This window comes from Bombus pyrosoma, linkage group LG3 (assembly GCF_014825855.1).
Source record: "Bombus pyrosoma isolate SC7728 linkage group LG3, ASM1482585v1, whole genome shotgun sequence".
In the NCBI taxonomy this organism is placed as follows: domain Eukaryota; kingdom Metazoa; phylum Arthropoda; class Insecta; order Hymenoptera; family Apidae; genus Bombus; species Bombus pyrosoma.
The window spans coordinates 8,152,461-8,174,756 of record NC_057772.1 but is presented as its reverse complement, the minus strand read 5'-3'; the positions used below and the strand labels follow the sequence as shown (position 1 = coordinate 8,174,756).

At 29.2% G+C, this 22,296-nt stretch overlaps 5 protein-coding genes across 10 annotated transcripts in view; 3 read left to right on the top strand and 2 right to left on the bottom strand.

Annotated features, from left to right (window-relative positions):
* The first annotated feature begins 523 nt into the window (after window positions 1-523).
* LOC122565679 (histone deacetylase complex subunit SAP30 homolog) lies at window positions 524-2,390 on the top strand. The gene is made up of 3 exons (XM_043721892.1): window positions 524-1,252; window positions 1,763-1,990; window positions 2,114-2,390. The coding sequence occupies exons 1-3, from the start codon at window positions 1,082-1,084 to the stop codon at window positions 2,240-2,242; spliced, it is 528 nt and encodes a 175-aa protein (XP_043577827.1). The 5' UTR covers window positions 524-1,081; the 3' UTR covers window positions 2,243-2,390.
* A 111-nt stretch (window positions 2,391-2,501) lies between these two features.
* On the bottom strand, window positions 2,502-5,081 carry LOC122565677 (exosome complex component RRP45-like). Its single transcript, XM_043721888.1, has 10 exons — window positions 4,896-5,081; window positions 4,583-4,706; window positions 4,426-4,520; window positions 4,005-4,227; window positions 3,589-3,806; window positions 3,281-3,508; window positions 3,068-3,201; window positions 2,883-2,965; window positions 2,679-2,802; window positions 2,502-2,591 (listed from the first exon to the last, which is right to left on the bottom strand). The coding sequence occupies exons 2-10, from the start codon at window positions 4,646-4,648 to the stop codon at window positions 2,530-2,532; spliced, it is 1,233 nt and encodes a 410-aa protein (XP_043577823.1). The 5' UTR covers window positions 4,649-4,706; window positions 4,896-5,081; the 3' UTR covers window positions 2,502-2,529.
* Window positions 5,082-5,515: 434 nt separating this feature from the next.
* On the top strand, window positions 5,516-8,734 carry LOC122565678 (putative high mobility group protein B1-like 1). 2 transcript variants are annotated; one of them, XM_043721891.1, is made up of 7 exons: window positions 5,516-5,534; window positions 6,745-6,827; window positions 7,100-7,274; window positions 7,420-7,538; window positions 7,618-7,760; window positions 7,818-7,992; window positions 8,068-8,734. In XM_043721891.1, the coding sequence occupies exons 3-7, from the start codon at window positions 7,166-7,168 to the stop codon at window positions 8,128-8,130; spliced, it is 609 nt and encodes a 202-aa protein (XP_043577826.1). In that variant the 5' UTR covers window positions 5,516-5,534; window positions 6,745-6,827; window positions 7,100-7,165; the 3' UTR covers window positions 8,131-8,734. The 2 variants fall into 2 exon arrangements, with proteins under 2 accessions (XP_043577826.1, XP_043577824.1); XM_043721889.1 differs by lacking the exon at window positions 5,516-5,534 and adding an exon at window positions 5,632-5,986.
* An 86-nt stretch (window positions 8,735-8,820) lies between these two features.
* LOC122565675 (alkylated DNA repair protein alkB homolog 8) lies at window positions 8,821-12,035 on the bottom strand. 4 transcript variants are annotated; one of them, XM_043721887.1, is made up of 8 exons: window positions 11,992-12,035; window positions 11,013-11,123; window positions 10,712-10,943; window positions 10,452-10,574; window positions 10,167-10,364; window positions 9,704-10,089; window positions 9,463-9,618; window positions 8,821-9,391 (listed from the first exon to the last, which is right to left on the bottom strand). In XM_043721887.1, the coding sequence occupies exons 2-8, from the start codon at window positions 11,112-11,114 to the stop codon at window positions 8,837-8,839; spliced, it is 1,752 nt and encodes a 583-aa protein (XP_043577822.1). In that variant the 5' UTR covers window positions 11,115-11,123; window positions 11,992-12,035; the 3' UTR covers window positions 8,821-8,836. The 4 variants fall into 4 exon arrangements, with proteins under 4 accessions (XP_043577822.1, XP_043577821.1, XP_043577819.1 ...); XM_043721886.1 differs by lacking the exon at window positions 11,992-12,035 and adding an exon at window positions 11,705-11,970; XM_043721884.1 differs by lacking the exon at window positions 11,992-12,035 and adding an exon at window positions 11,557-11,696.
* Window positions 12,036-14,105: 2,070 nt separating this feature from the next.
* LOC122566303 (flocculation protein FLO11) overlaps window positions 14,106-22,296 on the top strand; it is a 30,017-nt gene continuing 21,826 nt past the window's right edge. The window contains exons 1-2 of one of the 2 annotated variants that reach the window (XM_043723400.1): window positions 14,106-14,268; window positions 16,803-16,988. The gene's annotated coding sequence lies outside the window, so the exon portion shown is untranslated. The remainder of the gene's footprint in view (window positions 14,269-16,802; window positions 16,989-22,296) is intronic. The other variant, XM_043723399.1, reaches the window with a different exon arrangement.

Below are 22,296 nucleotides of genomic sequence, written 5' to 3'. Positions count from 1 at the left end.
TGACATAAATCATATATGTATAATAGCAGAGAGAATATCTTATAATAGATATATTTATTAGCTTTATTCATACACACATGCATATATATATATATATATATATAATAAACATACAACATGTGAAAGAAAAGAAACTAGTTTTCCGAATCAAAAACTTTATAATTTTTTTATTAGATATTACTTTTTGTTATTTTTATCTTTTTTTCTTATCCCACAGACTGTAAACGTATGATTTATTTTGGGAAATATTTTTAGTAGATATGGATTTGATAGAAAAGCTAAATGAATTTAAAACAAAAAAGAAATAATAATAACAATGTAAAATATAAAATATTGATAAAATACTATACGGATTATGAAATATATACATGTATATGATTAATTAAAAGTTGTTCATTTTGAGTCAATGACGAAATTTATAGTTGGTAGAACTGATTTTTGCTGTATAGGAATTTCTTAAAGCTAACCATGTCGTTCATGTATATGTATATCCATTTATATATTTACATTATACATGCATGCACATATGTATCTTCAGTTCACGCAGTATCATATGAATCAATGTAGATGTGTAAATAATAAAACGCGGTGAAGTGCTGTAACATAGGATTTTAAAGAATTCTGCAGAAACATAGACGTATTGCGATGAAATAGTGGTGTCAAATGTTCGTCTTCTAACAAAATTTTCAAAACATTTGCAGTAACAGATACGTATAAACAATTCGTATGTTAAATTGTTTGAGAGAAAGAAAGTGAAACATTATACGACATCGTTTAACGTTGATGTCTTTGTAATACGCAAACTCTACTATTTAAATTATCGATTTGTGAGCTTGAATCTTTACATTAAATAAAATTCTTTTTACACCGGCAACTGAAGAATAAGTTTCTTTGAAAAGTTATCGACAACAAATGAAATTGGACGGGAAATTATGACTGTGAAAAATAGGCATCGCCGAGTATATTTTACTCTCAGACACGCCGTTTTTTGACGCAAAACACGTACACCAAAATATCTCGAGGTTGTTAAAGTTCCAAATACTCTTCATACTGATTTAGTTGATGTTAAGAATAAAAAAAAATGAATGGATTCAGTACCGGTGAAGAAGATTCCAGAGGAGCTGCTGATCAGATTTGTTGCCTTGTAGATGAGGGTGAACGATGCACTCGGCCAGCTGGCAACGCTTCTTATAGCAAACGTATTCAAAAAACTGTAACTCAACGACGATTAAAACTTAATCTTGATCCAGTGGTAAGATTAATGACTACAAATTATGTTACAATACATATACTTGTCATTTTCTTTTAAGTTTGTTTTAAGATTTCTTTTCTATGATTCTGAATGTTATGTGTCATTCCTGAAAGATTTAGTCATTATTTTTGTAAAATAGCATTATTTTAGTTTTTTTTTTAAGATCCTTTATAAAAGATTAAAGTTATTGAGTATGTCACAATGTCATACTGGTACAAGTCTTGGAAGTAAATTTATATAATTAAACGTTATGATTCATCTATATTACTATTAATTTTTTTAAGTGCTAATAATATGTGCAGTCTAAGTCATATATACAATTTAAAAAGTAAAAAGATAGTATTCTCAGTATTTTTATAAATACTGTATCTTTATATTTTATTACTATTTTTTTAATCTTTTGTAATCTTTTATAAATAGTTCATTTAAAGAAAAATTTTTAAATATCAAAAGTAGTTATAAATGATTAAGTGATAATAACATGTCATTATATATCTTATCTATCATTAGGCACGTCATATATATATTTGTGATTATCATAAGCAAGTGATACAATGTGCAAGATCTAAGCAACAACAGCAGCGTAGGCGCAAGGATTCGGAAGAAGATTCAGGTGAAACAGATAATGATCTTCCTGAAGTTGATCTTTTCCAATTACAAGTTGGTACACTAAGGAGATATAAAAGGCATTATAAAGTTTCTACACGTCCAGGCTTAAATAAAGCTCAATTAGCTGATGTATGTATTAAATAAAAATATATATTTTAAACAAAAATTATTTTATTTTTAAGAATGTCTACTCATTGTACTTGTAATAATTTATATAAAATATTTATAATGAAGTATATTGTTTCCTTCCAGACTCTTATGAAGCATTTTAAGACCATCCCTGTAATTGAAAAAGAAGCATTAAGCTTTTTCATTTACACAGTAAAAACCAATGCCAACAAATTGGATCAAAAGAATGGTTTAAGTAATGATACGACATAGCCTAGGTCTCATTTCATGAGTTTTGTTACTGTAATAACATTTTATTAGTAAGATCAAAAATATATGTATGGATTTTTACTTGTTAATAGGCATAGGTATTTTATAAGAGCTATGTATAAAAAATATATATATTAGAAATACAACAATATATAATAAAATGTTGCTTATTTATACCATTCATTTTTATTTTCATTGTCATTCGAAAAAAATACTATTTAATAATAAGTAGATAAAACAATGATTAAATTATACTTTTATATAATTTTGATTTGTCATTTATTCACTCATTACATTAAATCCTTTGTTTCTAACATTTCGATAGCTTCGTCTTCACTGTCTCCACTTAATTCTAAAACAATTAATAATTGCTCGATTAATTATTTATAAATCATTTATCAAAAATGTTATACATCCAGAAATGAATTATATAGAATACCTATATCTTCTATTTTATTTTCTTCTTTCTTTATCTCCGCAGTAATTTCAACATCGTTTATTTCTTCTTCTGAAGATTCTGACGAATTCCATGTATTAGGTCCACCTTCGCCAAATGACATGCCCTATGGAAATAGTTTTAAAATGTCTATTACATTAGCCATATTAAATTGTAATGTAACTTTTTAAGTGAATGGATATTTACTGTATTTGCTATTAATTCAGCAGAACCTTCTCCAGGCTTTATAATTGTACAATTTTCATCTTCGTCCTCTTTCTCTACGTCAACTTAAAAACAGAAGTAAATACAAATGTATATAAGACTATGATAGATGGTTGTTTAGTATCATTGCTTTCACACTATACTGTTATGATCAATGAATTATTTACCATTAGATACTATTTTTTCTATCTCACCCCATTTACGCAGTTTAATACTGATACATTCACTATTCATAGTTGTCAACTTCTTCGTCATTATGCACTCTTTAAAACGATTTACATTACGATTATCTTTCTTGTACCTAAACATATATTTATAAAATGAAAATAATCTAATATGGGAAATAAAAGAAATAAAATAACTAAAAGATGAAAGTTTACCTTGTTTCTACATCATAATTTACTGCTTCTTTTATTTGTTGCACTAATTGAACAGCATAATTTGATGCATAAGTAGAAACTGCTGATATCACGTCTTCAACAGTCATAGTTTTTGTCAAGTAGTTAAAATGCAAACTACAAAGTTCTCTATACGAATTAATACCAAGAGTAAGTTGAGCTACACCAACTCTTTCTTCTAAATATGTTGGATCCATAACTGTACTTCCACTAAGAAGATATAATTTTATAACAAATTTTATTACTTGGAATGGGTTATTTAAAATAATTACACAATTTAAATAATTAACCTTTCAAATGTTATAAAAGAGACACACACTGGATAATGATATAATGTTAAAGGTAAAGGGTCTTTTTCAGAAAATGGATGAACTATAATATCTTCACCATTTGAAGTTACATCAGGCCTATGGAAATGTGAGAGAGCAGCTAATGTTGCAATGGAAGCACAATCGATTAAATTTCCATCATGATTAATAACGTTAACATCAACCCTTAAATTCCACACCTGTATTAATTAAAAAATATCTCATGTCATATTAATATCCAAATATAAAATGTAATTAAAATAATATTTTATGCAAATATGTATAGAATTTGTCATATAACTGTTAACTCTTATATAATGCCTGTTACAATTACTCCTAACATCTTGATTAATTTCAGGTAATTAAAAGTTCAAAGTGTTTAAGACCATATTACTTACTTGTTTATCAGCTATGATACATAAAGATTCTAAATCTATACATTTGGAATCTTGATAACATTTTTCAAGTTGTCTGCTAATCAATACTGAAATCTCAGATTGTCTACCACCATCAAAATGCTGCGCAGCCATTGGATTAAGTTCAACATTTATATGTAACATCCCTTCATTAGGACGAGAAGTCTTAGGTTGTTGAATATCACATGTTACTTGTGCTACAACTCTATAATAAAATTAATACTTTACAATATCATAAAACATTTTATATATAAATTAAATACGTAAATTTATAAGTATCTAATATTTATTGATAATAACAAATATAAAAATATTCTTATTTGTTACATTCAAAGAAATAAATCATATTAATATTATCTATAATACTTTTAAGTAAATATTACATTATTGAGTTTGTTCTTACCTAGTTTGACCAAGCAAAACCATACAACTACCCCAATTGGATGCAAAATAAATTTTAGCGGGTCGTGCTTCAAATAAACATCTACCATCCAATCGCTAAAATACATTTTAACCAATTTTAAACTTTTACATACAATAAGATATTAAAAAATACATACCGTGCCTTGTTCCACTGATTTATTTACAAAGTTCTTTTCACAATTCGTTAGCAAAACTTCCTTCATGATTTAAAATATTTATTTACCCATCAAACACGTGTAAAATGTTGAACAAAAATATAACCTTAAATCAACGATATTACATATTTATCATATAAATTTTATATTTTACTATCTTATCATCGTCAAACTATATTTATGATTATTTAATGTGCGTGTAATATAAATTAATTTTTCTTCCATTAATAGTTGCAAATAAAAAATAAGTAAATATTTTTAAATACTATCCCAAACTACTTTTTACTATCGATACTTTATATGATAACACCCATGCATTTCGATATTCCATCTTCGAGGTAGTCGCTCTAGAACCAAGATTATGATAACAGCATAATTTTGAAAAGCTTGTTGATATTAATTTATGTTATCATTAAGTTGTGAAAGATATTAAAAATGAACTTTAAAAAGTTAGTTATATTCCAATTCCTTTAAACATTAAACCCATTTACATGTGACAGATTTTTTTAAATTAATTATACAAAGTGTACTTTATCTTTAAAATGTTTATATACAGAAAATATCTATCTATTATATTATAAACATATTTAAAAATTGAATATAATTATCAACACTTATCTTATTTTATATAGTTTGTACATTTTTCTAAACGAGAATTAAACCAATGTATAATCATGCGAATGACGTTTTATAATATTTACGAACGGTATAGAAAAAGTATACATTAAGTTAATTTTTGTTCCCGTACATATTTTATTCCAATCGATATTATCAAAAAATGTATGTATTGATGACATTTGACATCATCCTCCGACGTATGAACTTCCCTTAATATTTCCTTTATTATAGAATTGTTGTTCTCAATTCCTTTGAAATTGTAACATGATTTTAGAGATAGAAGCCGAAATAGAACAACGAAACGTTTAACAATAAGGTAATAGGTTTAAAGTCTTGTAAAAATAAATAGTATTAAAAAATTTATGTATTAGTGCACGCGCTCGCGCGTATTATATATATATATATGTACACCACACAAGTGGCCATGCCCGGTCATATCTGCTTCAATCAGCTTGGTTTATACGATCTGTTTTTAACGTTGAGTCTTGTCGTCAATAATCTGAATTCTATAGTTCAATAACTGGCGAATATCGTATTCGTGAATATCCCAAATTTTAAGAAATTTCAATCTGTGTGTTTGGTAAAAGTTGTATTTAGATATCATACGCGTTTCGTATATAATGCTGATCACGGTACGCGTGATATGTGCGGATAGATACGTATAGATAGGGCCGATCTGTGGAATGGATGCTTAATAAGTTACATTTCGCGTTGCCTAAAATTATCTTTTCGGAGCTCTTTTGTAACGTTTACTTTCAGTTATTATCGGTAAGTTTGATTACCATCTATATCGCGTATCTAGCTATATTCCGTTTGCTACTTTTTCATTCTTTCAAGTTGTGTATCGTCGTAAGATAGCTTTTATATTGTGTTGTTGTAGTAGCGATTGCCTTTGTACGTCATCTGTAGGTAAATATCTGTTACATTCGCCTCTTTCGTTACTTATATATTTTTGATATATTTGAGTATTTCATTATTTTCTCAGTTATTTTTTGATAATCATATATTTATTCATCTCATATTTGAAAATATTTCGTTTCTCTACAAGGTATTTGATATATATATATACATATATATATATAATTATATATATATAACTATATTATATGTATATATATATATATATGTATATCATTTCTCGGTTTATATCATAATGAAAAAGTTCGATGTTTATATAATTTAAATAGAATTTTTATCACAAATTCTAATTGTATTTATGTAAAATGTAGTTTATATTTGTTTATATTTAAATAGTAGTTTACAATATTTATAAAAGTTGAATTTACTTTCGTGGCAATAAAAGTTGTATAAACAAAAATTTTTCAAATTGCGAAATTTTACATTAATTATGCACAACATGTAATTAATGTAACAAATTAAAAAAATCTGTCCATATTACATTGTTCTATCGGTAACTAATTTATTAGAAAGCAAAAGAGAATATTATGTTTTATTATTATTATGTAATTTATGTAATTTAATTTATAATATTTTAAACAATTTCGTGTATTTTTATATTTCTACAGAACTTGAAATATTCATCTATGATGCTGTTTTATTAAGGACATGACAACAATCTGTTATATACTTACTATAAACTATATTTGTGGTAAGTAATATTTAATATCTAATCATTATTATAAAATATTTAAATGTTTTAGTCTTACATAATATAAAAAGTTGATATAAGAATTATATATTTTATTTGCATCTTATTTTTATGCAAATAAAAAAGATACTTAATTTATAAATTATACTATAGATAATATATTTAAAACTTTGATTTACTATTTCATATTTTACATATTTCTTTATCAAATTTTATTTCATAATGATTAAAAATAACAAATCAATAAAATATAAAGAAAATATTATTTGTAGATTACTGTGGTTTTGGATAAATCATTCATTTCTTGATCGTAACATTATAAAGAATTTTATACAGTTATGGAATCAAATGACAGAAAAAATGTTTATCTTGCAAAAACGGGTGATAATTCCTTGAATTCTGGAATGAGAGACACAATGATTGTTGGTCAGACAAATATGACACCAGGTAAAAGTATATTATATTTATATAAAATGTAGATTTAAATAAAATTTTATTATAAATAAATAAAATGGTACAAAAATATAATATTCATCAAGAAATTCGCAATTAAATTATGGCTTTTTATATGTTTATTTGTTTAATTTGTTAGAATGTGGCGAACCTGTGATGAAACCTGGAAATGTGTCCAGTGTTTCAAACAATCAAGCAAAGTGGTCAAATACTCAAAGTAAGAATTTTATAATCAATGCAGTCCCAGTGAAAAACGAGGTAAGTATATAAAATGAGTAGTAATTTATGTAATAAGAATATATATACATGCGTTAATGGAATTACATTGTATTTCTAGATTGTCCACCTTGAAGATGGAGCACATTGCAATAAAAAAATGTATTATTACGATAGACATTACACAGGCCATGAAGAAACAGAGAGACCAACACGTAGAGGAACAAAACGATACAGAGACAAAGATGCACCTAAAAGGGCACTGTATGTGTTTACAATGTTGATTGATGTTTGATGTGTTGTTCACAAGTGTCGTTTTAGGTCTGCCTTTTTCTATTTTTGTCAAGAATTACGTGGAAAAATGAGAGAATTACATCCAGAAATGGGAGTTGGTGATATTGCTAAAGAGCTGGGTAAATTATGGATGAGTACAGATCTTCAAACTAAATCAAAATATATGGCAATAGCAGAAGAGGATAGAGCCAGATATGAAAGAGTAAATAACTTATTCAATATTTTTATTAATATTAAAATGTAATTTTAACAGATGTTTGAACTTTTAATTATTTAGGAAATTATTGCATACAATAAAAGAGTAAAAAACTATGATACAGAAGAAGTTGGACCTGTATAAGTTTCTCAATCTATTAAGAATGAAGGGACAGTGTACTTTGCCCTAAATCAAGCACTCGCCAATTAAAAATGTATAACAATTTTACTAATAGTTTAGTATTGTCAATCGTTGTATATATTACGTACACTGTTGACATCAACAAATCTGAAGAAAAATTATGTGCTATCAAATTTGGTTATAATTCTTGGAAAAAGCATTTGAAACCAACTGTTCTTTTTCATTTATTTAACAAATTGAATATTATTTTTTGTGAATAAGGTGTGCTAATATATTTACAAACGATATCTAATACAAGTAATAACATTAATATCAATAGTAATAATACTGAAAAGTATGATGCAGATAATAATAACATTATTATTATTATTAAAGGATGATAATCTATATTGCTATTAAATATGTTATACACAATTGAAGCACAATACAAGTAAAAGTCAAGCAGAGTGAGCTTTGTACAGTGCACTTTTCTTGTCTAATTATGCATTATTCATGTTTATAATGATAAAATTAGATATCAGGGACTATTTATATCTAAAACCCTGTATAGAACATATATTCCATGTATTTTGTTCTTTTTCCAATAAAGATAAAATCATTTAAAGCATTTATAATCCTTATACTCTTGTTATATTTTTAAACTTATTATTTCTTTACTAATATTGTGAAAAGGTATGATTAACATAATTCTGATTAAAAATTGATTTCATTAATTTATTTGATCTTTTTTGTGTAAAATTACACACCAATTTCCTTGATCATAATACACCTTTTTTATTGTAAGATTCGGCACTTCTGAACATAATTGTGATAGTTCATTTTCTTCAAATACATGATAATATCTAAGGAAGTTGCCGCCTCCTTTTCTTTTCCATGGAACAAGCATATCCTTACAAACAAATTTTGTACGATTTTCATGCACGGGTAATGTTATACCATATTCTGTTAATTTTTGTGTATGTGAAATATTGTCTTCTTTTTTACTTAAATTATATCGCAAGTAAGCTGTTTGAATAGAATCCTTTTCTTGCTCTTTTGCCCATACATAAATTAAACATTTTCCATTTGGCCTAAGAATTCTTGTTAATTCAGAAATGGCTTGTTTCCTTCGCTCATGAGTCGAAAGATGATGAATTACAGCTATACATATTACTGCATCCAGACTGTTGTCTTTATAAGGTAAATATAAACAGTCAGATAGGGATACTTCGAAACCTTTACTGCGACAAATTTTCATTAAATTGTAACTTCTATCACACCCAACCTATATTATAGAGGGTTTGTTTTTATATTATGCTTGTTATTATATAAAGTTAAATGATGTGTAATGCATACCTTAAATATATTTTTAGCTTGGTAAAGATATTTGCCATTCCCGCATCCTACATCTAATAAGATATCACCTGTATTTAAAGTTTGAAGGAATTTGGTTACATTGGGCCATTGTTTATGCCTTGTTTCATCAAAATGATTTGAAATTTTATCATAGACCTATATATAAAAAAGTTGCAAATTTATTTAATAACTCATTAAACATAAGTACAATCGCACATAAATGGTAATTTATAATACATACATCATGCACATAAGAATTTTCTATTCCTAGAGCTATTTTATTATCGATCAGAGTAGTAGCGTTATTCTGTTTAGTATCACAATATTCCGGAAAATTACAGCAACAATCACCCCTGTGTATTTTCCGGAATGTAAACGATACTCTTGTTCCTCGTGGTTGAGTTGTCACTCCATTTGAAGATTTTACTATGTCATTATGTCTAGGACAAATTCCATGCGACCAGGCATAACGAGCTTCTCCTGACATGATTAACAATGAACGAGCAGGCAAAAGGACAGCAGCTTTTTCATTTTCTCGTTTAAAATCCATTATGCAAGCTGAGCCCAATGATAATGACAATATACTATCTTCAAACGCACTATGTGTATCAATATGTGGAGGAATACCTTAAAATTTAAAACATTACTACTGTATTTATTTGAAAAAATGAAGTATGTTAAAGGATAATCTTTGTGAAATATACCTTGACCAGGTAAATAATGATTAATTGTCAATTGATCATATTCATATGGAACATCATGATATTTTTTGAACAGCGTTTTTAAAAATCGATAGTTTTCAGGTATAGGTATAATAGGTTTATCTGGATCTACTTTATTTGAATTATATTGAAATTCATATCCAAAGTGTTTAACTTTCCTATGTTTTAATTCTGACGATTCTGAAAAAGAGATTTATATCGCAGTTAAATTTACATAATCTGATAATTTGTAATATTCTTTTATTAAAGTAACAAGATTTTTGTTACCTTCATTAGACCAATTAATTGTGCTTAATAACATTTCTTCTTCTTTTTCAGTGATAAAATTTTCTATTAACTTAAGTCCAGGAGGAAGATTTGAAGACCACCCACAATAATTTAAATCAGGAACTAAAACAAATTCATAATATCAAAATATACAAATTTAATCTTTATATTCTGTATGGGTGAGTATACATTTTAATTAATAATTAATACCATAAGAAGATGCAATAAATTTTATGTAGATTTCAAGATAAATTATATACCTGATTCTGTAAATGTTGCATACAATGGTGTATTTTGTCCATTAATTTTAATGTTACCATTAATTTTATTGTGTACATATGTAGCAACTTCTACTGAATAAAATTTAATAAAACAATATGACTTGTTTAGTGGCATTATTAAATCATATAAGTCAACAAATGGATCTATCACATCTTGTAATGTTTTTCTTTGTAAACCAGTCACTAATCCCGCATTACAAATCATTATGTACTGCAATACAGTAAAATAAAAAAATATTCCTAATATTATAATGAATAAATTACATAAATGAATACTGACCTGTGTAGGATTATCACAGCATTTAATATCCATATCCTTAAGAAGTCTATGATATGCTCGTCTTTGCTTACGGTGGCTCTTCTTGTTCAGTTTCTCCTCCATTATTTTTAACTACATTAAACCATATTGAATTATATTTTATAAATTTCCTTAAAATATATGCATGTTTATATTATTACGTACTATATTCATTTGTATGTTTTTTTATTACATATACATAAATATTTTCCCTATGTAATAACATTTGTGCATTACTGCATACTTTATTATATTTTTAGTTTATGTATGAACATTAAAAAATCAATGTAATAAATGTGCATTAAAATTTTATTTCATGCAATATTCTCTATTTACGAATAATTAAATTAAAAAAATAAATTAAATAAATATACAGACTTGAATATTTATAGACCAGTATTTTTTGAGTACTTTGAATTTGATAAGTAAAATAAAATTATACTTTTTTATAATTAAATAGATAGCATTAATTTACTTAGTTTGTCTATTATCTATTAAATGTCAATAGATTGTTCTGTGCACTAACCAAATATGTAACTTTATGTAACATTCAAGTAGTAAAATTCTACTTGAAGTACTGTGCATGTGCAATGCTCAGGAATATAAAATAATTTCATCGTAAGATATACACACACACACACACACATTTCTGTAAAAGCTATGGATATACGTACATATGTACTTATAAATGTGCGGAAAGCTTTAAACAAATCAATAACTTCATAAATGTCAGGTTCAAAATGAAATACATAAAAATATGTCAAATAAGAATATAATTAAATTTTCTTCTTTTTATTAAATAAAATAATGAAGTTGTCAAAATGTAACTGATGATTATCATTTAATCGAGATATCGACGTCCGAAGTGTATTCAAATTCAAATTTCAAGGCTTCTAAGCAGGATTTTAACTTCTGAAGGCTCAAATGATATTCTAGAACTCAAAGAATTGATTAAAATTACTTTTATCTAAATATTCACCCTGGTTCCTTATTTTGATTACCGATGAATCAGTGATATGTGCTAACAAAAAGTAAACTTTTACATTAATAGATGGTGCCATCATGCATAAAATAGGGCACTTTGCACTAACTGTACTTAATTAATTAATTACATATTTAATTTAATTAATTAGGAAAACGATATAATATTCTGATTTCTAAGAGTTTAATTTCATTCTTGAGCAGTTCAAGAATTCGCCTTATAGATTAAGAAATTTCATATTTTAATTTTGTCATAAAGAAATTAGTTTCACCTTTTCACCGCTAGGTGGTTATAATGTTTCGTCGTCCATGGATTGGACGATTTTAAAAGCCTGTTTATAACTATGAAACCAGAGAGAATATTTAGATAAAAGTGATTTTAATTAACTCTTTGGATCTAAACTATTATTTGAGTTTTCAAGAGTTAAAAAATTCTTTAATTTCTTCTTTAATTTTGCTACCTGCCTATTGACCATAATTGAATATACATACGTAAGTACATATCAAACGTAAATATTTCAAGATTAGATGATAAGAATGGTAAGGTATATCATTGAATTTGTTTTTTCATACTCTATTAGGATATCGAAAAATAAATATATGATTCTATTAAAAAAATATTGATGGCCTTTAAATCCCGTAAAAAAGAATGATGATAAGAAAAAAACTATTTTCACCATTGTATGTGGCTTTTGAAATAATGTAACTTTGTTCTGACAAGTTTTTTTATACAACAATACATAAGTTAGATATTTAGATGATCCCATTTAGTTCGTCCAGCAATTTAAATAAAAGTATTGTTTTCTATATTAACAGCTAAAACAATTTTGTAATGTTTCCTAGAAGAAAGTGGGCATAGATGTCGACACAGTAAAGTTGATTTTTGTCTTCAAATATTTATATTAGAATGCTTATTTCCTAAATGTGTTAAACGCGTTTAAAAGGGAAACTTATTATGTTAAATATATGCTATTTTGATTATAATCTCCTCTAATTGCAAAAATTATTAAATAATTCATATTAAGAAATTTTATCAAACGAACTGATACAATTTTATAAACTTTATTTATAATTAATGAGTTATGTCTCACATGTCAAAATTTATTTTATTACTATATTGTATTATTACTATTTACGATATATATAATTACTATTACTGTATTTATTTTTTCATTTTATCACATTAATCTTTTCTCTTTTATTTTCAAGGTTTGTAACATCTCTTTCGTTTCTGATGTTCGTTTTAATCTCTCAAATTATTCAGCAATTTATATTTTGAATATTCAGTGGTAAATAATTTATTGTAAGTACTATATCAATCTATTACTATTATTTATCGTATCGTTATAAATCTTTCCGAACTTCGGGCTTTCATTAAAGCATCTGTTATATGATAAATACAATTGTCATCTCTTTTTTAAAAAAATACTTTCTTAATAACTATTTATATTTCATCTGATCATAGTTTCAATTCCTAATTCTTCGTTTTCATTTTGTAATAGTTGAGCGAAAGAGGGCGAGGGAGAAAGAGAGAGTGAGAGAATATATCAGATTTAAAGTAGTTCAAACATTTTGGAATTGTCTTTGAGGAGATCAAAAAATATTAAAATTCAAAAGATTTGCAACCAGATAATCTTCCTGGCAATCCAATTACTCTTCACAAAATTGTAAAAAAGATTCCCATTAATTTTCCTTTCTCATGCCATAATAGATGAGAATATATCGGATTTAAAGTACAATTGAAATCTTTCAGAATTGTCTTTCACGAGGTCGGAAGGATATTAAAATTCAAAAGATTTCCATCTGTATAATCTTCCTCGCGATCCGATTACTTTTTACAAGATTGCAGAAAATGTTGCCTCGTCCGACTACTTTCGTCTTTCACAGTCTTCGTCTACTAGCATGTAATTAGAAATGCATCTCAGTCCCCATAAAAGCGAAGCGTTACGCGGATCATGTTCTATCCAGATTCGTCGGAGCTGCGCGGTCTCGTCGTCGCTGGACCAACAACGTCGCGTGCGAACGTCGCCGCGAGATCATGGTTCACCATTTCCTCGACGGATGAAGTGAAAGCCATGATCGAGGCTGGAGTAGAATGTAAAGAAGTCGATGCGATTCGAGAGAGGGAAACCGCTTTGGCGTCCAGTTACTCCAAGGCAAGCTGAAAGGAATGTTGAACGGCGTGCATCGCGACGCCAACGAGTTCTCACATTGATCGTCTCTAATCAACGTCGACGTCGTCAACGACGTACTATCGGTGAGTAAACCACCCTCTTCTCGCGACTCGGCCCATCCGCGGTCAACATCGTCCTAAACATATATCTTAGTCACCCTTATAATTAACAATAAGCTTAGAACAGTTTCTTAAACGCGATAATTCGCTTTTGGTAGGTAGATAGGTACCTTTATATAATCGACTTCTTTAAGATCGTTTCCTATACGCTCGTTTCCTGGTCTGAGAAGTCGTGTACAGTGGCTCATGTACACCGTCGACGATAAGTATTTTAAAATACCTACTGGTTATACTTGTTGGAAAATTCTAAGAAACTTTATTTTATCTCGTATTTCATATTTTATTTTATTTATAATTTATAATACAATAGCTATAAAATGAAAGTAGCGCAAAGCAGTAAGTTTATATTTTAAGCGTTAATAAGTAAAAGATTTTGGAACTCCACTGTTGCGATTGTATTGGGGAAATTTGAAACCGATCTGAAAATGTATGTAGAAATTACAAGATATTTACTGCAGATATATATTTAAGGATGAATTAGTGACGACTCTATTAAATAACGCAGTTTCTCCATATAATGAATAATTGATTTTTTAAATATTTTTGTAACCTCTGCGAAACGTATACTTGCAGTATATACCTTGTAGTTTTTATGTTTATCTTCGCGTTTGTTTCAAGTTTTGCTAATATAATCATGATAATCCGATATCGTTACAGTGCTAATGAGATTTTAAATACACAATATATCCATAGAAGGTTTGTAGTTACTTTGATAAGTATTTAAACACTTCCGTAAGTTACTGTAATGCAATGAGTTTTTTAAGTTGTATTTAAATGTCTCTCATGGAGGTACTGCTATGGTATGTCGGGAAAAGCCGAACATTTTTCTTGGTTTCGAATGTAACGAATAGACTGCAAATTTTTATGTATTTATGGGAAATTTAAAAGTGAAAAAATGTATAGAATGTGCATAATGTATGAAAATATATAAAATATCCAAAATATAGCGCGTACAAAATTTAATGGACGAAACAAATCTGCGACTTCTTAAATTTGTAGAATTGAGAAGATGGCTTTATCCAGTAAAATCTTTTTAAATATTTGAAAAATATTATATGCGGTAAATTTACGTTTATCTAAGACATATATTTTTAAAACGGGTAACGTTATCTGCAATTGAACATGGTTCAATATTTTAATCGAATAATCTAATTGAGCAGTATATTTATTACGAATGATAGCCATTACAATGTCGTTTAGCATTTTAAGTAATAATTAAATAGTTTGTTAAACTTATTTGTGAGCAGCAACTAAGCTGCAAAAGCCTGCAGCAATTTCCTAACGTTTACAAATATTGCGACCAGATTCCTCCATAAAATGTGTCACTTTCATATTTGTTACATACCAGAGAAAGTTCTGTTGTTATTTGCAAAGAATATTCATTAAACCGTCATTTTTTAAGCATCTAATGAAAAGAAATTCATACTAAACTCCCTGTGTTTAAGATTATATCTTTAATGTTAATTCATAGTAAGTGAAAGTTTGAATTGTATTTATTGCTATAATTAATTTGAACTTTAGTCACTTTTGTTTCTATAAAAGATAGGAAACTTATACTACATGTTTAACGTAAGGATACATATTTTAATAAATATCTATTCATACATGATTTGTAGATATTTGGATATAATTTTGATACGATGGAATTACAGATACGCTTATTGAAATTATTTTCTTTTCATGTAAAAAGACAGACACGAACAAAGTTCGTTTTGAGCCCTTCAATTGTAAAAAATCATCGTACAAAAACATAATTTTCCTATTTGGATGACAGCAATTCACAGACGAATGCTCGTTGTAATTCCAGTTCGTTTAATAACGATATTATAATAATAATATAGCCGTTGATACAGTACACGATACAGTGTAATAATTGCCTTAAACTGAATTTACATATCTAGCAACATTCCATCGCAATGCTCGTCGTAACAATACAAGTACCGTAATAAAGATCAAACATAACGGCCTATACTACAAAGCAAGTACGCGATCATCGATTAAGCAATTTTAAATAACGCTGATAATATAAAGAGATGGAAAATTGAGAAACACGTTAAATTTGTCTTTTAACAATCTTACGTAAATACGTGTATTCGTTGTTGTAAATATATTGCTTGTCATGATTATTATCAGTGTAAAAGAGTAAAAATTTCAAAGGGGTTGTAAAAGAATTAGTAAATAAAAAGGGATTAAAATTCTCACGCTTCGTCCTTGCAGGATTAGCATTTAACTGTTTTTTTAATCATATGAATCATTGGCGGATGCATTTATAAATATCAATCAGTGATTACGTCACTGATATTTTTCTAGCATTGCCCCTGATTGTTATGAATGATGCGCAACGTTTTACAAGGAAATTTAGGACGCGCATACACTTTCACCTTACTCCTCTGTTTCATTTCTAATCTGTTTCCTAATAATTGAACTTCTTTACCATAAAGTTACGTGAATATTTATATATGTATTTTTTTGTATACGATTATTGTTTGTCATTTTAGGAATCTCAAACCTCTAACTTACAACCGAGAACCAAGAATCCATATCCTCGAAACCAAGCTGCCTAATCTGTAGTAACAACACTTAGATAGATTTTCATTATATAAAAATATCTCGAAGACAACAGAAATTAGACGAACGAAGGATTCAGAAGGAAGATTTTAAATAACGTAAAATCCAAAAAAACAGTAAGGTTTTCTGACACAAAGATAATATCTCCTACAGTTTGTAAGCGCGGAAGGTGTAACCGCGGCTTGCTTATCTTTCCATGTATCTACCAGGTGTATTCAACGAAATCCAAGTGAAAGTACATCACAATTTGCGTGAACGCGTGTATGGCTCTGCTAGCACGTGCTTACGTTCCTTATTATAATTGGGGCATCGTTTACATTGCGTTATACATTACCGTGTGCTACGGCGCCGCGTTACAAAGTGAAACCCTGTTACTCGGATTTAGTTGAAATTAGCATTATAGAATGTTTTTTTGCTAATTAACGTTTCTTTTGTACACCGTTCACCAACGAATAAATGGGCGAACGGTGTTTCTTGTTCCCTTTTGTGACTCAGTTTGCGAAATATTTCGCTCGATGAATTAACTCGAAATGTGAACACCGTGGTATTACTATTTTCATAGATTCTTTGATACTTAAGTATCTTTCGTAAATCTTGTAAGTCTTTTTATGGTATAATTCGCAGAATTTAGGATAATTTAATTTACGATATAACGACAGACAAAACACTATCGTAATAGAGATATTTGGTTCCGTTAGTGACATTTACGTATTTTCGTCTATTTATCGACAAGATAAATTCCCAAAATTAAGGAAAGATTCCAAAATCGAGGAAATTCTAACATAATTAGTAATTTAATTAATCTTCGGCCAGCCAAAGAGTTCAGTTGTTTAGGCAAGGCAAATTAAGTCGTTTATATGGAAACCTAACTTTCGTCACTGATTTACGCGTTAAGAATATTTGGAAAAATTTGTCTGTACTTATATCTCTTGCAAGATTATCATTTTAATTCTATATCGGTCCCAAAACAGTTAAGGAATCAGTTTTGTGCATTATTTATATTATAGCAATCGTAATTTTACGATTTATTATTACAGCAAAAGCAATTTATTATTTACGTTTACTGCTTGCCGATATTGAATTATGGTATACCTAAGCTGATCTAGACTCGAAAGTTATTTTCCAAAAGCTAAAAATAAGGAATCGGAAGTTTTATAGATTTACACAGCATTTTACAGGCGAAATCCGCTGCGCGTTACTATTTCTGTTCATTCGTACTGCACGTATACTTTTGAAGATTCGAAGTAGGTCAGGAAACCGTGTGACGCGTGTCCGACAACGAGAAAACGATTTTTTCTGTTTTGCAAAACATTTTTGCCAACCTACTTTGCGGCTTTCCGTTCGAAGGCATTAATGATTGATCGGAAATCGACATTCCGCGAGATCGTTTGCATTCTAACGCCGGTTGTCACGTGCGGCGTATTACCACGCGGATATTTGCGTATAGACACGTGCAACGTTTGATGTCTACTCGTGACCACGATCCATTTACATTTTACAAGGACTGCGTGTGGCACTTTGCGTGCGAACGTTCACTGCTCTCTTTGCGAATATTGCACTCTCGTCCCACACGAGAACACAATTCATGTAACAGAATCTTCTGTTATCCGGCTAGGATACTTCGAGTAAGAGATACGCTTGATATCTAATTCTACGGTGCCAGGCGTCTTGTGGTTGAATTTTAACGATAGAGAGAAATACGTATTTTATGGGGAATAGTAGGAACGTGACACTATGTATTACGTAGTGTCGTGTAAGTGTACAGGGTGGATTGTACACGTTAAACTTTAAATTTGCATCCGAGTCATTTTTTGGACTTGAAGGTATCGTTTATCGTAGTATAAAGTTTTCGATGTACGAGACACAGAAATGAAATATTTCTTTGCTATAGAAGATACTTTAGAAAGAATAGTAAATATAAATATATAATTTGAGAAAAAAGTAATATAGAATATTTTATGTGAGTGTCATTTCAGCTTCCACTTTCTTTTTCTCTTTTTGCATATATTATAGCACGAAGTAAAATACTTGTTTAAGCTTTTTCCAACATACCTGTAAATTCTAATTTAATCATGTATATAATGTAGATATATCCAGTAATCGAGTGAAACGATGATGCTAGTAGTAACTGGGCAACGATATTCTTATTTGAAATTTACCTATTGACGAAGTGATACATAGCACAAATATTATCTTGAATGTTTAACTAGCTTTCTGTCGGTATCTACCGTATGTCGACGCATTGCACGTCACACGCCTATCAAAACAGCAACTTTTCTTTGCTAACTATGTTCCGATACGTTATTAATAGCCAATCTCTTAAGTTCTAATTCTACAACGTATGCACATTTAGGCGTAAACGAATTCTCTTTCGAATATCACTCGTCGAAGGCTATTACGGGAAATATTAAAAAGAATTTTTATTCTTGACCTCTAGAATGGAGTATAATTAAAATCAATGTTTTAACCGAAGATATTATCCTAATGTAATTCAGAAATGTAATTGATTTAATTACGAGAATACAATAGACTTCAATTTAGACACGTGAAATTTGTATACGCATGAGGACGAGATCGGAAGGAATAAGATTTGAATAAAATGTAGTATAACGACGTCTATTCATAAACATATTCGGATATTTTATCGATTTGAAGAGTGAAAGGATTGTTACTTTCTCTTACTCACTTGTAACCGAGGAAGAAAAGCGGAAGCAATGGATCAGATGAAGCTACCCGATACTGAAGTTCTCATGCGGTTCTTTCTACTTTATATTTTTCGTCGTTTTCCTATCATTGATATACGACGTTCGTTCTTTGTCAATGTCATGTCATTAGTAGCTAGCACGAAACTAATATCGTTTCTTGATTAATTGATCACAGTAGCGTCAAACACTATGATAGATTATTAGCGACTCGGTTGTGAGATTGGGTTTCGTTGTTTAATTAATATTGAGTTGAGATCGAGATAGATCGTGTCCTAGAATTTTTTGAAAGATGATTTATATTAAAAAATTTGTGGCGATTGCAACGTTCGATTAAACTTGTTCAGTTCTCTTTTACAGAAGACGAATTAACATTAAATATTTACAAGAAAAAGATTCGTCGGTTGTGTCTCGGTTGAAGATGTGAGCCGCTACTTTCTTACACTTTCTATGTCGTGATGTCATACCTTGATTACCGACTTTGCCAGAAAATAATTTTTTAACACGACCTACACGACGGTATCATCGTTGAAGCATTGCGTGCACCGCATTTGCGATATAACATGGTATAGAAAAACCATTATAGGATATTCTGTTGTTTGCTGCATACGTATTAGCCACACCTAAAGGTACAACGAAATTGTAAACACAAAGATTGACGCGTTTCACTTCTCTTCGTGCCCATGCAAACTAATATCCATTTAACGCAGTTAAGTGCATGCTTATGTAAAAGAAATTCGTGTTTATGGTCCAGGAGGTTCAAGGTCTTAATATAATTATAATACTGTCTCAAATATAATTCGGTATAATCTTCTGTCCGATATTTGATTATTAGAATTCATTGTACCTTCTTCTCTCCGGTAATTAAAATTTTTAATAATTCTTCTTCATAGAAAATTAATTTTGGTAATTCATTAATTGTTATAATTTATCAATTACTTTAATCTTTTGTTTGTGTTAATCTTTTTTTTTTTTAATTGGATCTCCTAACGTCGCGTCAACTGCAAAATTATTAGCGACACTATGGTTGTAATAACTGGAAATGGAGAATCGACTTGCCGTAAGAGACGCTCCAAAGTGAAATCAAGCTTCCGCTATCGAGATTCATCCGGTGTTTGGTAGAAACCGGAGGAAAAGAATTCAGGTCGATCGCCGCTCCAAAACTGCGCGCTCGAAACGGGAAGTAATTAAAATAACACTCGCTTCCGTAAACGGCAAGAAAAAAATTTTACGGGCTAAAGTGCACACGCTGGCAACGTTACCAGTCCAAAAATGTCTAAAACTAGACTCGATGTGGCAATGGTACCAGGGAACGTGGGACAGCGTTACAAAACGTTCCGATTTCCTTTCTCTGAAAGTTTGCCTCGTGTCATGGTGAATCAGACGCTGTTAAAAAGTTCAAGAACGCGGGGAATTATAGCCCCCTTTCGTCACCTCTTTGCATTATCGTTCTTCCGAAGGTAAATAAAGTTTTTATTCGGAAACATAACGACGATCGCATTTGAAGGAATATCTTGTGACTTTGCGCAGATACAGTACCCTTTCAAAGGTATTCCGATAGTTGCTTATCTTTGGAGAGATGTATGTTAATTACAGAATCACGAATAAATCAAACTGCGATGATTTTATTCCTTACTTTTACAATGTCAAATCGTATCGTAATATTTTATACCATAAATTTTATATAAATAGTACGACGCGATTTGAAACTTTAACACACTGTTGGTCAATTTTTAAACAAACGACGATCAATGATTAATAATGGTTAATGATGAATGATTATAAGTAAATTATTATTCGTTGATTATAAAAAAGCATAAGATTATAAGAGTATAAGAAAATGATAAATGTTGCTATCGACCACTAATTTCTTCTTAATTTACAAATCGGATAAAATATTTACGACTGATAAGCGTACGCACATACAAGAAAAATTACGTAAACCTATAAAAGAAAAGAATTAATAAAATATATATATATACGTATACATATAAAAATGATGAAGCTCGAAGTATCTAAGTATCAATATTCTTCTTCGCAATATCATAAAATCGTTCGTACACATTGAATTAACGACATTACATCTATCGTGCATTCTATGGTAGAGATTTAGATCTGGAAAATCAACTTTCTTCTCAATGGAATTAATTAAAATCCCCTTTTAGACTTTAACGGCATCGAACATCAGCCTTTGAAAGTTTTGAATAAATAAACGTAGATTATTTAAAGAGAGGTTTTTAAACGCAGGAGGCGAACAAGTATCGTTGATTTACGGCTCGTTGTAACATTGTCTCGGAGAAATGAAAATCGTGAATGCCGAGATGCGTGGAGTCACGGAATTCAGAATGAGTTATCTAATCGTTAGATGTGAACTGGCTCTTGACAATTGGAAGATTCTCGGCGATTGTTCTCGTAACAATCACACCAGCTGGGAACTGCTTTCAAACAACGATCGTTCACAGGATAACATAGCGACTTCTTAATGTGGGAATCGCTGTTACAACCACCCAAGTTCCCTCTCATTGAGTTACGATAGCAGCCATAAAAAAAGGTGCGTGCAAGGTGCCTCCATGCGCATTCCTGCAAATACATATTTTTTCGATTCAATTACCGACCGTACAAATCCGATCCTCTTACTTTCTCATAAGATATAGAAATCGACAAAAATGAATTTCATTGGAATCTTGTAAATTCGTTGAAATTCTTTAATCGCCTCGGCGAA